The following is a 14,575-nucleotide window of genomic DNA, read 5'->3' on the forward strand; positions in this document are numbered from 1 at the left end:
ATCTCCCACTAGTATAGAGTATCTTTAATGTTTGATGTAGCTACTGTAGCTACACATGCTGCATCGCCTCCGGCCTCAGCATAGGCATGCAGGTGGTATTCTCCCTTTTAAAGGGTGATAAATGATGACTGCCACAAACAGCTTAAATGACATATAATGCTCAGGCAATCAATGCAATGTCATGTGTTCCCTTTCCTTGAGACACCTCAACAAGGACAGAAAAAAGAATATATAATTTGCAAGGTCATAAGGTAATAGTAGTATATAAATAAGCATTTCCTCGTTCTTCAAGAGTAATCAAAAGTGCCCGACTGCAATGGAGCCTTTACTTTTCTTCTTAAGTTCTTCCTTGTCCATGATCAAGTCCTGCAAACCTGATGACACTTAAATCTTCAAAGTTTTTGTTTTCTACAAAATGACAATAATAAAATGCTACAAAGATCCACTGACTGGTCCGCTGTCACTAGAGGAGAGCAGTTCTTCAGACACTGTTTGGTGAAACAAACCCACAATGCTTTGCAGTCACAGAGCTCCGTTGGAGATCTCTCTGCAGCCGCTGCTCTCTGCTGACTGACCGGGTAGATCCATTGGATTGTCGTGGTTATTACCTTTGATTTGTACCTGTCTGTCTTCAAAGTGGCTCATTTTGATTTGACCCCTCTCTTGGTAACTGTCCATGATCGGCACGAGTCCATTGGCCGGGCCTTGGTGACCAACTTTACTGAGTCTGTCATCGTGGTGCCTTGTTTTGTCTGATGTCTGTCCATTGACTTTGTGATGGCTCCTCATTGGTGCAGGTCCGCTGTCATGTGGACCCTTTCTGAGAGGCACTGGTCCGCTGTCCAGGTGGCTGGCTTTGACTGGCACCAGCCTGTTCATCTGGTGCTTGTTGCAAACAGGGATTTTATTAGCCTGCAGGGAGCGGGTGTAACGCGAAAACCAGTCCCGCTCGAATGCGGCCTGTAGCTGCTCCACCACTGTGGAGTTTCTCTCCTCGATGCCTTCTGGCTGGCTGATCACAAGGCCGGCTCCTGCATTAAAGGTAAACTCATTCCCCACCCAGTCGAGGTTCCCTGTCAGGATGCAGACAACAGGGAGACATAAAAAAGACACCAGTCAACAAACAAGACCTACACACAGTGACCACTGAGCTCGTACTGTCTAAGAATTAGGAGAACGTCGAAGAACTCTGGGGATATTCAAGGAACACTGTTTAATCTTTAACAGTTCAATACAGAAAGGAGTTTGCTGGAGGAACCTCTGACAACTCAAAAGGGTTTCATGGAGGAACCTTTTTAAAAGGGTTCCTGGTGGATTTCTTTGTAGAGTTAGGTGTCAGTCTAACTGATGCTTTACACCTGCACTGACACATTTTTTAAAATTATATAAATATCCTGAAAATGTTCTTTGAACATGTGATTTTAATTTTTTCTTTATTAGACCTTGTCGGCAATGTTATCCAACGTTGCAGAAACGTTTAATGCTTGCTCAATCTTGACTGTTCATTTAAACATTTTACAAAAAGTAGTGTGAAAAACACCATTTTTGGGGTTAAATTGCAGCTGATTTTAATCGTGGCAATAAATTGAGGACTAGCTGCACCATATACATCCTTAAACACCAAAACTGGCATTTTTAAATTACAGTTTGTACAGTGATTAAATACATGAGATAAAAGTTAATAGTAAATAGCAACACTTTTGAGATGTGCTTGGAATTTCATTGACTTCCAGAGAGAGCCAGGGTCGTAGTTTGCTTCCACTTCCAGTCATCATCTTTTGTTCTGCCGATTTCCACTTTAGATACGGATCTTCTTATCTTAAATACAGTCCTATTCCTATAACTCCACTAAAAATTAGATCAGCACAAAGTGAGCAGAGACATGTGGGCCACAGTCATACAGTCTAGTCGATGAGCTCACCTAGATAAATGGCTCTGTCTGTAACCATAAACCTGTTGTGGTTAATTCCCTGGAGGCTGCCGTCCCGCTGCACTCTGGGGTTGAAGAACTTCTACACACACACACAAAGACACACACAGTACTGCAGTAAGCATTGATAAAGCATATCTACAGGGTCGAAAATAGCCTGCAGTGGCCTTCAACTTACAGCTTCCAGCGAGCAGTTGGCCTGCTCCATGCACAGGCTCCTCAGGGACCAGAGGAAGTTGAAAGTGAGTGGATGAGTCTTTTCCCAGCAACTTATCAGCAGACGGACCCGCACCTTCCTCAGGATGAGAGCCTCTCTTATAAGACCGTCGATACGAGACCAGTACCTTGGCACCGACACAGACACAAACATGGGCACAGAGCCACACGGACACGGAGTTTAATCGCTCAAATCAAAGCAGGGAATCCAAGCTTTTGATGATAGCTGCCTGCCAAGTCATTGTACTGCGGGCCGAGCGGCCTCTAACCTGTGTGTGCTGCTGCCGAGGAGCGGCAGGTAGTCGGTGATGGAGATGTATATGAAATGGCGGGCCTCCTGGATGACCCTGGAAATGGCTTCCAGATCAGTGCTGCGATCTTTTGGGATGAAAACATCTGGAGAACTCTGTCAAGAGGAGGAAAGGCGGCAAAGACAATTAAAAAGTGTTTTTGGTGAGACTATGCACAATCGTGGATGCTTCTCGAAAGAAGCAAACACAAAATATTGTCAGAGCAAAAACTTTTATGACCAGAGAGACTCAAAGAAATCTTAGTAATATGCAGATTACAGAACACCATTTACATCATCTCATTTCTCATCATCATCATTGTTCACCTAAATGACGATTAGAAAATTACTGTATTCCTGTTTGTTTGTCTGTGTTTGTCCTTAAAGGTTCAGTTTTAACATCTTGTTGACAGGCACTGTATCCCGATAAACCCAGAGTATGTCCTTGAGTGTGCCTTTTGTGTTGAGTCCAGCCATGTCAACTTTTTTTCTACTGGATGACACCAACATCTTTCATTTCATGCCGAGACAGTCTCTATGAAATGTACTTTCACTTTACTTGGCTGTCACGTCCACTGCGGATGGCTTCCACACGATCAGCCCTGACATTAAAATCCCTGACAGTTGAAGCGGATAACATTGATCATCTTGTTACAGTGGCACCTGTCAAGAGGAGGGATACATTAGGCAGCAAATGAAATGTCAGTTCTTGAAGCTGATGCGTTGGAAGCAGGAAATATCAGCAGCGACTGGGTCACAGCATCTCAAAAAAAAGCAGGTTTTGTGAGGTGTTCCTGGGATAATGTGGTTAACAAATACCAGAAGTGGTTCAACTGGTGAACCGACAACAGGATACCCAAGGATCATTGATGTACATTGCGGAGCAAAGACTGACTAATGTGGTTTGATGCCACATTAAAGCCACAAACTGCTGCAACCTTAAGTGCTCCGAACACACAGCGTCATCAGCAGACTGATCAGAGTGCCCACGTTGACCCCTGTTTACCACCATCTACAACGGGCATGTGAGCATCAGAAGTGGAGCCTGGGAGAAGATGGGCTGGTCTGATGAATCACATTTTCTCTTACATCATGTGGCATTATTTAAGTGGTGAAGAGATGTTATCAGGATGTGCTACTGCAAAGAAGACAGGCCAATGGAGGCGGTGCGATGTTCTAGAAAGTGCTCTCTGGGAAGTCTTGGGTCCTGGTATTCATGTGGATGTCACTTTGACATCTATCTAAACATTGTTGTAGGACATATATGAGCTTCAAAAAGTTCTTAGAAAACGTCACAGGAGAAAGATTGCTCCTGTGTTATTTTTAAGCATAGACTCCTGTAACTTCAATACACGTGATCCACCAATGTTCAAGACTCCAGATTCTCCTCAGCAGCACGCATGACGTCATCCTCACTCTGAAAATGGCAACTGCACAAGTGGGATTTCAGGTTGGGAAACGGAAGTCTGACAGCCTGCATTAAACATTTGAGGTTTTGTAGACTTTGATATAAGGCTTTATAGTACACAGTTATGCCCTAAATTGGGAGCTACCTGCCTTGTTTCCAGGTGAGGCCGAGAACTTTTTAAAGTACCTGCTATCATGGCAGCGGTATTCCCTTAAGCAGTGACTTCTTTCACTCTGCACACACCACAAAACTGGGAATGGTTTGAGAAACATGACAAAGAGTTCAAGTTGTTGACTCAGCCTCCAAATTCCATCAATCAGTCTGATGGAGCATCAGTGGGATGTGCTGGAAAATCAAGTCTGATCCACAAAGGTCCACCTCATAACTTCTAGGACTAAAAGGATCTGCTGCTAACGTCTCAGCGCCTGATAACACAGAACACCTTCAGAGGTTTGTGGAGCCCATTAGGCAGGTGGTGCTAATGTTGTGGCTAATGGATGTAAGTGTGTTTTTACAGTCGACACATTTTAGGTTAGAATCTTTTGTTAAAAACCTGGATATCTATGTCTAGTGTCGACTAATCTGTGTTGTAAATAGTCTCCGACAACGGGACTTTTTCACTGCAGAAATTTTAAATGTTGTCATTTCAGGATAAGCAGAGATGTTGCTGATAACATTAATGATGGTTCTGCTCTACTTAAAGGTCCTACAGCGCTGAGGTGCACCCACACACGTGTTATTTTGCCTGATTAGACCTCTGCTGAGGACTGTACAGACTGTGCATCACCGACGTCACCCACACTCTCCTGCTGTACCTGTTAAAGTGGAACAAATCACACCTTTATCAGTGTAATCGATGACCTCACATAAATCCCAACATAGAAGCATCCAGCTTCAACCAGAGCTGATCCCGCGCTCGCTTCATATGAGATGGATGTTAGAGAAGATTTCTATGTTCTGTAAGGGACCGCTTGCTCTTGGATTTATTGTTCAATTAGAGATTGTTATGTGAGGATTAAAGTATTCTACCATGAGAATACGACAACATGTTTTTAATTTGTGTTTAATTAGTGTGAACAAAAGTGCTTGACTGGCGAGAGGTGCCCATATTTTGTTGGTTTTCACCGACCTTGGATGTAGGAAGTCAGACCTTAAAATCCACAAATTCAATGTACAAAGTGGAGAGTGAAAACATGGGTACCTCAAGGTTTCCTGAGCTGTATTTCTATGAACAACATGCCAACAGACATGTAGTTCAGTTAACTAAAGAAATAGAGGAGTGAAAAGGGTGGAAAGGGGACATTGTTTAATATTTTTCACATTAAACTCGTTAAAAGCAGAGAAGCTGTATTAGGTTCATGTTACTGTGGAGGCTGCTGTTTAGGAGAACGACACTAAATCCAGAAATTGAGGTTGAAAAAAAAAGTTCCTGAGTGGCGGCATTTTCTATGATTTTTCCGAGTCTATTATTGGAAATACTTTGTTCTCAGTTGCCGCTGAATGCAGCATTGTTAAGCTCACAGTAGGAAATTGAAGCGTTCAGATCCATTTTTCAGTCATATTTGCACGTTGGATGTTCATGTAAATGTTATTTGGAAACTCATAAATACGATATCTTCATTATGTCATAGATGCAGCATCAGTCTGGTCAGCCACAATAAGTTCAAACACCGAAATGGTAAACGATCACTTATATAGCGCTTTACAATGTGTTTCTCATTCACCCATTCACACACACATTCATACACCAATGGCGACAGAGCTGCCATGCAAGGTGCTACCTGCCATTGGGAGCAACTTCGGGTTCAGTGTCTTACCCAAGGACACTTTGACTGTGGAGGGGCGTCAGCCACAGCCGCCCATGTCACTTGGGCTGTGTCTACAATACTTTTTATTATATAGACCTCTATAACTTGAGATTCCCAGTTACATAGAGCTGTCAGCAGTTAACAAAATGGAAGAAAAACTGAATTTGTTAGCAGGGAGTGAACTAGTTTCTGATCACATGATGCTGTTTGTGTCATTTTAGTGATGCAAACACTTTTATACTAGTGATAAAAAATGCTAAAGATGACTTTGCACTCTTGAATGGGCTGAAATTCAGCCACAGTTCTGTTAAGTCATGACTATGAAAGAAAAACGCTGTACACTACTATTTAATAAAACATTGTGGGAACTCAGCAGTGTGCAGACTTTACCTTTTTCTTGCTGAGTCATGATAGTGAGCCAGCATGCTGAGTCCTAGAGCTCTGAAAAGAGTTCATCTAAATACCTCTGGGTGGTAAATTATTTCATTAATAACACCTGTGCTCCTTGTGATGCAACATGTTAAAATGATTTCAGTATCAGAGTCCTGGAAGTGGAACATCTAAATAGATCAAGCCTTTAATTCTCATAAATTATTACTCCTGTACTTTTCAGGATGTATTACTTCCAAACTAATGACTGTTAGTTCCTCAGAGACTAGCCCTGAAAAGAGAATTAAACTTCAATGCATTTCCTCAATTGGTAACACGCAGTTAAATTAGGTTCTTCCAATTCTAAGTAAACAAGTAATATTAATGAGGTTTAAGTTAGACGGACTTAAATAATTTCTGTCCAAATGAGCTTTGCTGCAGTTTACCTAAATTTAAAATGTAAAACGTGATTTTGTCATTGAACTTGCTTTTCTTTTCTTTTCTTTTCTTTTCTTTTCTTTTCTTTTCTTTAATCTGCAATTATGCTCGAAGAAAGCAGCATCTGAGTTGCAGCAGAAATTTTGAAGAAACTCAGATGTCAGACGCATGATGCTAAAACACTTCTGTCGAATTTTGAATACCAGCTTAAAGGAACATAACGTAATTTCAAGTTGATGGAATCCACTGAAGTAAAATGCCTTCACCAAAACAGAAAGTTAGTGAGATCTATTTGAAGCTACTTCAACTGCAGCTCACATACAGGTTTTACAGTGCAGCATCTCACTTCAGATGTAATGAATTGCACGAGCATTTAAACACTTCATTTAATTACTTTTTAAATGCAGTACACTTTGGAGCATTAGCAGTGGAAAAATGCTGTTATCTAATATACTTGTGCCTGTAGAGCATCACTTTAGATCACAAGTACAAACCACTGATTGCAGAGTCAATAATAGGAGCCAAAAGCGGACAGATATATTGCTCTGAATAATTTTTTGGGCCTAAGCCTTCCCCTCTACATGTGCCTCAAACCTTGTCCTTGATACGTTTACCAGATATTACAAAAGCATTACTCAAAAATACACAAACCGAAGCTCTAAGTGCCACTCACCGAGACGTAGGCCTCGGCTTTTGTGCTGTTGAACGTGAGCTCCAGCGGTTCGTCCCTGTTGAAGAGGGCGAACAGGCGCTTGGACCAGAAGGAGGGGATGAAGTCTTTGTACTGGAGCCCCCAGTAGAGGCTGAACACTCTGTGGAGGTCCAGAGCCAGACAGCTGCAGTTGTACACCAACACTCCCAGCTCCTTCCTCTGGAGAACAAACGGAAACCTTTTAGAGAATCAGAGCCCCGGAGACGGCCGACATTTACATCAATATATTTGCAATTATCCTCAGGAGTGCTGCGTTTGCTTTCATCAGCAAAAATGCCGTCCATCATCTCCATCTATCGTCTCCTCTCTGAGTCACATTAACCCGTCTTCATTTACTCTTTCATCACTTTTCTCCACAAATCTCATCCAACTGCGAGACTTCATCTATCGTCACAGCAACGGCAGGAAAGAAAAAGACACCACGGTGGTCTTCTTCCTCTTCTCGTGTTTATTTCTTTGCTCTCTGCAGCATTTTTCCTCCAAAGAGTCACTTCTCTGCGTTTCAGCTTCTAGGTTTGCACCTTATAAACTGCCCCTCTTCTCCACATGTTTATTCTGTCCCTGCAGTGTTGACACATATTTCTAATAAAGCCAAGATCTCGTGGGGCAACCTGATAGCCAAGTGGTTAGAGTGCCCACCACAATCCCCTACTGTCTCCACGGTCGCACAACAAAATAATCTTTAAAAAAGTTCCGGCCGTGAAAGTCTTGTTTGACAAAGCCTGTTCTTATCTCCCTCAAAATGCGCCGACGTGCACAGCTCAGCGGACTAAAAATACAATCCGCGGCTTTACTCATCATGTGGATTTTTCACAGACCCAAAACCCAAAAATGGTCTGAAATACACAAACTATAACTTCAGTATCTGACATTTGATTTCTGCTGCTGTCTCGTGAAGGCACAAAAAATGCTAAACTAAATTGCAAATAAGTTTTTTTAATGGCCACCTTGAGCTCTTTGCATTTTATCTCCATGAATCAAGGCCCCTTGTATTTTTGGATATTTTAGGACGACTAACCAAAAGGGTTCACACGTTAATGAACCATCCAAAATAACTGGCTTTGAAGAAGGAGATGAAAGAATGTGCACTCTCTATTTTTTGATGCCACCGCCTGCCCCCAGTAAACACCACCAACCCACGAATACACAACCCTCTATTTGTATTACCCGTGTTTTAATATGGCTTTGTTCATTTGGATATATCCACTGAGTCTCTTCATAAATCCAAATATGCTACCTGGAAAACGCAACCTTTAGGGCATCTGTGAACATCACTACTGAGTAAACAGTCAAAGTAAATTCCACTTATTTAATACCTGTGGTGTATGTGCAGTTCTATGCAAAAGTTTTAGGCACTTTCGGTCAGGGGTGCCCAATCCTGGCCTCGAGAGCCCCTATCCAGCATGTTTTAGATGTGTCCCTCTTCCAACACACCTGATTCACATGATCAGGATCGTTATCAGGCTTCTGCAGAGCTTGATGATGAGCTGATCATTTGAATCAGGTGTGTTGGAAGTGGCAAACATCTAAAACATGCTGGATAGGGGCTCTCGAGGACCAGGAGTGGGCACCCTTGCTTTAGATGTTTAGATTCCTAACCATCACGCAAAACCATTGAGGACGCAACTAACTGGTTATAAATTCATTCTGTAGCAGGACAGTGAGCCCAAACATACAGCCAGAGTGACTAAAAAACAAATTTAAGTGACCAGAAAACCAGAGACTCCTGCAGCAAACTACCTTAAGAAACTGTGCACAAGTGTACATAAAAGAATCGGTGCTGCTTCGGAGGGGAAAGGGTGATTAAATATTGATTTGATTTATTTTTTTTGTGGTTACTGGACTTTATATAAAGTTTAATAATTAAAACTATTTTAAAAGGATGCTAACTTTACTCTCAGTGCCTAAAACCTTCCCACAGCTCTGGACATTTACAGTAAATTTCACTGTTCTGGTGATATCAGTCAAATAAATTCACCCATGCAGTTTTCAACAGGGTGAAGATTTTGCATAAAACTGTTTGGAACTTAATAAAATGTTTGAGTCTGAGCCAGTGGGTCATTATCAAATTTGTTCTGTAGTTAAATCTTATGCAAATCTGTGGAGTTGGATGCTCAACGACAACAGACTGTGTAACTGGTAATTAATGATTTCAGCAGGAGGACGGAGTTGAGATCATTTGCAAAGTTACAGAACTGAAATTGAATTGTTTTCTACCACAGTCTGTGCTAAAGTGTTTGTGTTTCACTGCGTGTCGTTAATGCGTAGTGGGTCTACGATACTGTGGCCAGAGATCTCCAGTCCATGCTGGCGCTGCCGAAGTAGAAATGTCTCCTGTCGACCACCCAGAAGGAGGAGTGGAGGCTGCCTTTGGTCAGCGCCGTCATGTTCACGTAGTGGACCTCAGCATCTAGAAACGCAGAGCGAGAGAGGAAACACATGAAGGGATTAGATAAGAGACATAAATAAATGCAGATAGAAATAAAAGCATGCGAGACAAGGAGAAGGATAAAGATGGATCTGGCTGCAGGCAGAGACAGGATAAACCAAGAAACTGAAACTCAAAGACAGATGAAGGGAAGGAGATTGAAAGAACTGACCAGGAACAATGGGGACAGATTAAACGGGCAGAGCTAAGCTGCAGCATGCAAACAGGCAGATTGTATAAAACAGTGAAAGTGAGCGCTGACAGTGTTTGGCGAGTATCTTGAGCTCAGTCGAGTCAATCATCCCGCTGGAGATCTTCAGCTGGACTCCTTTCGCTTTCAGCCCCTGCAGTCTGGACAGCAGAGCCCTGCCCTGAGGGAGACACACCGACAAACCATGACTGTCACATCAACTTCATTCTCTGGGGATTCAGATTAGACAGAGTTCAGACTTTTCCTGAGTATTTTGGTACATCAGAAGCCATTTTTGTGCTATTTTTGTGCTACACTTCCCACTTGTCCACAGACAGCCACTGTGATGTCTGTTTCCTTTTTTTTGTGCCATTTTGTTTTGATCAAGTATTTATACGGTGCCTATAAAAAGTACTCCAGGGTTCCAAGGTGCAGCCACTGGTGAATCAGCACTCCTGGTTATAACTAGACCATGAAGGCGAAACAACACCCCGAGCAACTCTGTGAAAAGGTTGTTGAAAAGCATAAGTCAGAAAATAAATCCACTGACTGTTTCTTGAGGTTAAATACATCTTTAAGAAACAGATGAAATATGACAAATGTGTAAATCTGCATAGAGCAGGCGGTCCTCAAAAACTGTGTCCACATGCAGGAAAAAGACTAGTGAAGGAGGCCACCAAGACACATATAATCCCTCTGAAGGAGCTAAAAGCTTCAGCAAGTTGAAGCTGTATGGGAGAGAGGCAGAGATAAAGCCACTGTGGAAAAAAATATCATTAAATCTCCACTGACTACAATTTAAAAGAAGGTAGGAGGGAGATTTTGAAGTCAACTGGAAGAAGGTTGTTTGACTTGATGAGACCAAAATTGACCTTTTGATCATCGTGCTAGACATTGTGTTTGCAGAGAACAATCTCCACACCATCTCCACTGTGAAGCATGATGGTGGCAGCATCATGATGTGGGGATACTTCTCAGCAGCAGGTCCTGGAAGACTTCTCCAGGTCGAGGGTAAAATAAAAGCAGCAGATTATAGGGAACCTCAGAGGACAACCTCATGCAGTCTGCTAGAGAACTGTGACTTGGGAGGAGATCTGAAGAGTTCATTTGCAAAAACAGATAACTCCATCTTCACAAACCTTCAGAAAACCCACTTTTCCATCATCTACCTGAGACAACATCAATCAGACTTAAGTTATCTCTATTTTTGTCATTTCTACTGAGTCAAATCCACTCAACTTCACTTTGATTGATATTATCTCAAGCAGACAACCAAAAAATAAGTTTTCTGAAAATCTACAAAGATGAAGTTTTCTGTTTTTGCAAATGAACTCTTCAGTTGTTTCCAGCAAGACAACAAGGATGTGGAGTGGCCGAGTCAGAGGCCAGACCTTGACCAAACTGAGAATTTGTGGCTAGACTTGAAAAAGTTTGTTAATTCACGATCTTAGTGAAAAGAAAAGACTGAAGTAAAATGGCAGGGCCTGGATATGCAAGGCTGATTGGAACCATCCACAGAACCTCAATGCTGTAAATGCAGCCAAAGGTTCATCCACTTAACGCTGACTTGAAGGGGGTTGAATGCTATATAACAGACATTACTTTGTTGAAATCTGTTTTCACTTTGACATGGCAGAGTCTGTTCTTATAAACTCTACTCAAAAAAGCTAAACTAAATTGATTACGATTAAAGTTTTGAAAGTAAAACAAGAGGAAAACTTTCGAGGCACTAGACAGGCTGTGTTGCAAACTAGAACCATGCAGATTGAATGACATGAGCTTCTGCCAAACAGTGTAATGGGAGATGCTATTAGGTTGCACTGGTAAATAAATGGAGTATCCAGTGTTTCTGAGGCTTGAATGACACTTCGACCAGTCAGAAGATCTCAGGCTCTGCTGCCTCAGTTTTGATGATTTGCTTAAAAATATTTACCCTGTTTCACTGAAGTGCAATTTAAGGTGGACAATACGATCAGACACACATTATCGCTGACATGGACTTTATTCAACATTCGCATGTGATAGAAAGTTAAGTGGAGATAAATGGTTTGTGAGATTTTTAAAAATTATATATTATTCTTTGTTATTATTTATAACTTTTCTTCAGGTTGTACGGGGGAGATTTTATATCAGATTATATTTTGAATTATAAAACAAAGCAGCAGAAATATAACAACAAAAGCAAATTGAGCAGGTAAGATTTTATAGAAGAAAGATTTGCAGCAAAGATCCAGATGGTCAGGATTCAAGCTTTTTGTGTTTTTTTTGTGTCATGTAGTTCGACAAAGATAGTTACGACAATAAAATGAATAAACTCATAAACTCATATTAATCCTGAAATCTAATTGGGTAATGCATCTCTCACTGCGCACTTAATTGGGTGGAAGAAACACTTCACTGAGGAAATGATGATGTGATTTTCATGGTATGTATCCGTACATTTACTTAAGTGGGATTTTAAATGCAGGATCTTTATTTGTAATGAAGTTTTTATATATTGTTGTGCTCATTTCACCACAGATTATTATGTAGAGCAGACAAACATACAAACTGAGCGAGGAGAGGAGACAGACAAAATCTAAACCAGGCACAAAACGCAAATAAAAGTTTTGTAGACTCAAGTCTCTGTTGGCTTGTTCTGCTTTTACCTGTCTGGCAGCCGGCTGGAAGCTGGACTCATAATCAGAGGAGTTGAGGAGCCACAGCGGGGAAACTATCTCCACTGCCCGGATGGCCCGGTCCAGCAGGCTGTACAGCCCCGCTGATAGAGGGAGGTGGGCCGTGCCATTGTCCAAGAAGGAGATGTCCTCTGGGATGTTCTCCACCAGCACTACTCTGTGGAAAATAACAGGAAAAGAAACAGAGTGAACGCAAGAGGAAAGCACAAGCCGCCTTAAAGAAGACGCAAAAAGCTGCATAAGCATCACGAGGCTCCGCCGAGGAGACCTGTTAATGGAGAAATGCAGGAGAAATTAATGTGAGGTTTATGGCCTCTCACAAAGCAATTATGTGTTTGCATTAGTGCCGGAATCACTATGAGATCGGGTGCCAGCGAAATTAGGCTGTATTTCTTATTTCATACTGCCCCATGACAAACGATCCAACTGCACCCTTCTTCCTCCTGCTCTGAGTCATTAGCTTAATGAGAGAAATCAAGACTTCAAGACCATACATGCCCTTGATTCCATCAAGTATCATTAAATCTTGCACAGGTTGCCCGTGGCAAGGGCTCAGAAGAACTGAAGGCTGAGGCGCAGAGACGTCAGCGAGGCAGATTCAATTACAGCCAGTCAGGGGAAAGTGACACAGTTTTTGTCGTATTCTTGTCGGTTTCTTATACACACTACATCACATGGTGCAATTTAATGTAATCATCAGCAGTCTGGGGATTTAATGTGGTCATCAGCAGTCTGGGGGTAATATCATACACATACAATCACGAACAGAGGCAATAAAACTGTCCTGTATGTCGGATACAATGCAGCTATATTCACAAAATGACCTGCTTGAGATTCAGTGGAACCAGGAGCTGAAAGTTAAATCAGGAGGAAAAATGTTCTCACTTAGACTTGTTTTGCATTTTAATGTTTTCTGCACACCATTGTGAAAAATCCTGCAACTCTCCGGTTTTGCAGTTTACCAGGACGCCTCAAAAATGACGGGGGCATTAGCGCCGCAGTCAATAGAGTGAATTAACAGTGGCAGGGATCTGGATCTGCAGCCGCTCACAACCGGGCTATTATCAAGCTCCAGCGCTCCCCACAATCTCCCCGCATCTGGCTCAGGCATCGATTTCTGCCAGCTGGATCTAAAAACAAAATACAAATTGGAGAGAGGCTGTTCGGCGAGGGTGAACAGTTTAGACGTGAGTTCTGCTGCACCTCTGCGGCTGATTAAGTCTGTGGATAAAATGTCGTCCAGGAAACTAGAGGAACCACAACAGGAATTTAGTCGTGTCAGTCATGGAGTACAGTGAGAAAGATGCTGGTAAAAATACTGCAGATTGGTTCAGTTGTTAAAGCACTCCTGTCTTAATAAACATGACTTTATTGTAATCTGATCAACACAGTCCCACAATAACATCACACAACCATTAACAGCTCAGAAATGTCAGTAGCTTTTATTAAAATCTGAGTTTAAAACTTCCTTTTTTCACATCGCTGTCCATGATTTTCTCATTTTATGCAGCTTGTTTAGCACCTGTATGCATCTTTTATTGTGTTTTTATGTTGTTTTATGTGACCTTTGCTTGCTATGTTAAACACCTGATACTAAAAAAGACATTATTAGTGTTATGCTTTGATAGAATCCACAATAAAGAATCCATAAAGATTCGGCTTATCCCTGGGCAATGATGTGGAAAATCGAGTGTTATGTCAGATTGTTGAATCTCATTTGTTCATTTCATGCAGTTAAATTAGGTTTTAAGCAGATGAAGCCTCTCACGTTTGTGTTTCTTGGATTGACTGAATCACTTGCATACCTGAGAATCATCCACTAAATCCAGACGATGCAGTTCATCTACTTCTGCTCCTCACTCCACTCTCAGATTGACTAGTTTGCTCCTGTCGTAGTAATATTTTGGTCAACTCGTGTCCTGCTTTGTTCCCTTTAATAGTTAGTAACAACTATTCCCCACAGCACATTCTACACGCTGCGCAAACAACTGTTTAATCTACGTGTTCCCCATCTGGAAGAACAGCAATAAGAAGAAAACTGACGGTCTGAAGCGGTATAAATAACTGAGCGTTTTGACCTTTTGGGCTCGGTGTAACAAGCTCGTAATG

General features: G+C 41.8%; 1 protein-coding gene across 1 annotated transcript in view; it reads right to left on the reverse strand.

Annotated features, from left to right (window-relative positions):
* Positions 1-522: 522 nt before the first annotated feature.
* LOC103374855 (inactive phospholipase D5-like) overlaps positions 523-14,575 on the reverse strand; it is a 32,204-nt gene continuing 18,151 nt past the window's right edge. The window contains exons 3-10 of the mRNA XM_008305009.1: positions 12,437-12,623; positions 9,861-9,969; positions 9,453-9,580; positions 7,132-7,329; positions 2,416-2,552; positions 2,109-2,274; positions 1,922-2,012; positions 523-1,073 (exon numbers count right to left, since the gene is read on the reverse strand). Coding sequence (XP_008303231.1) covers positions 523-1,073; positions 1,922-2,012; positions 2,109-2,274; positions 2,416-2,552; positions 7,132-7,329; positions 9,453-9,580; positions 9,861-9,969; positions 12,437-12,623 — 1,567 coding nt within the window. The remainder of the gene's footprint in view (positions 1,074-1,921; positions 2,013-2,108; positions 2,275-2,415; positions 2,553-7,131; positions 7,330-9,452; positions 9,581-9,860; positions 9,970-12,436; positions 12,624-14,575) is intronic.

The sequence above is a fragment of the Stegastes partitus genome, unplaced genomic scaffold (assembly GCF_000690725.1).
Source record: "Stegastes partitus isolate 25-593 unplaced genomic scaffold, Stegastes_partitus-1.0.2 Scaffold2376, whole genome shotgun sequence".
Taxonomy (NCBI): domain Eukaryota; kingdom Metazoa; phylum Chordata; class Actinopteri; family Pomacentridae; genus Stegastes; species Stegastes partitus.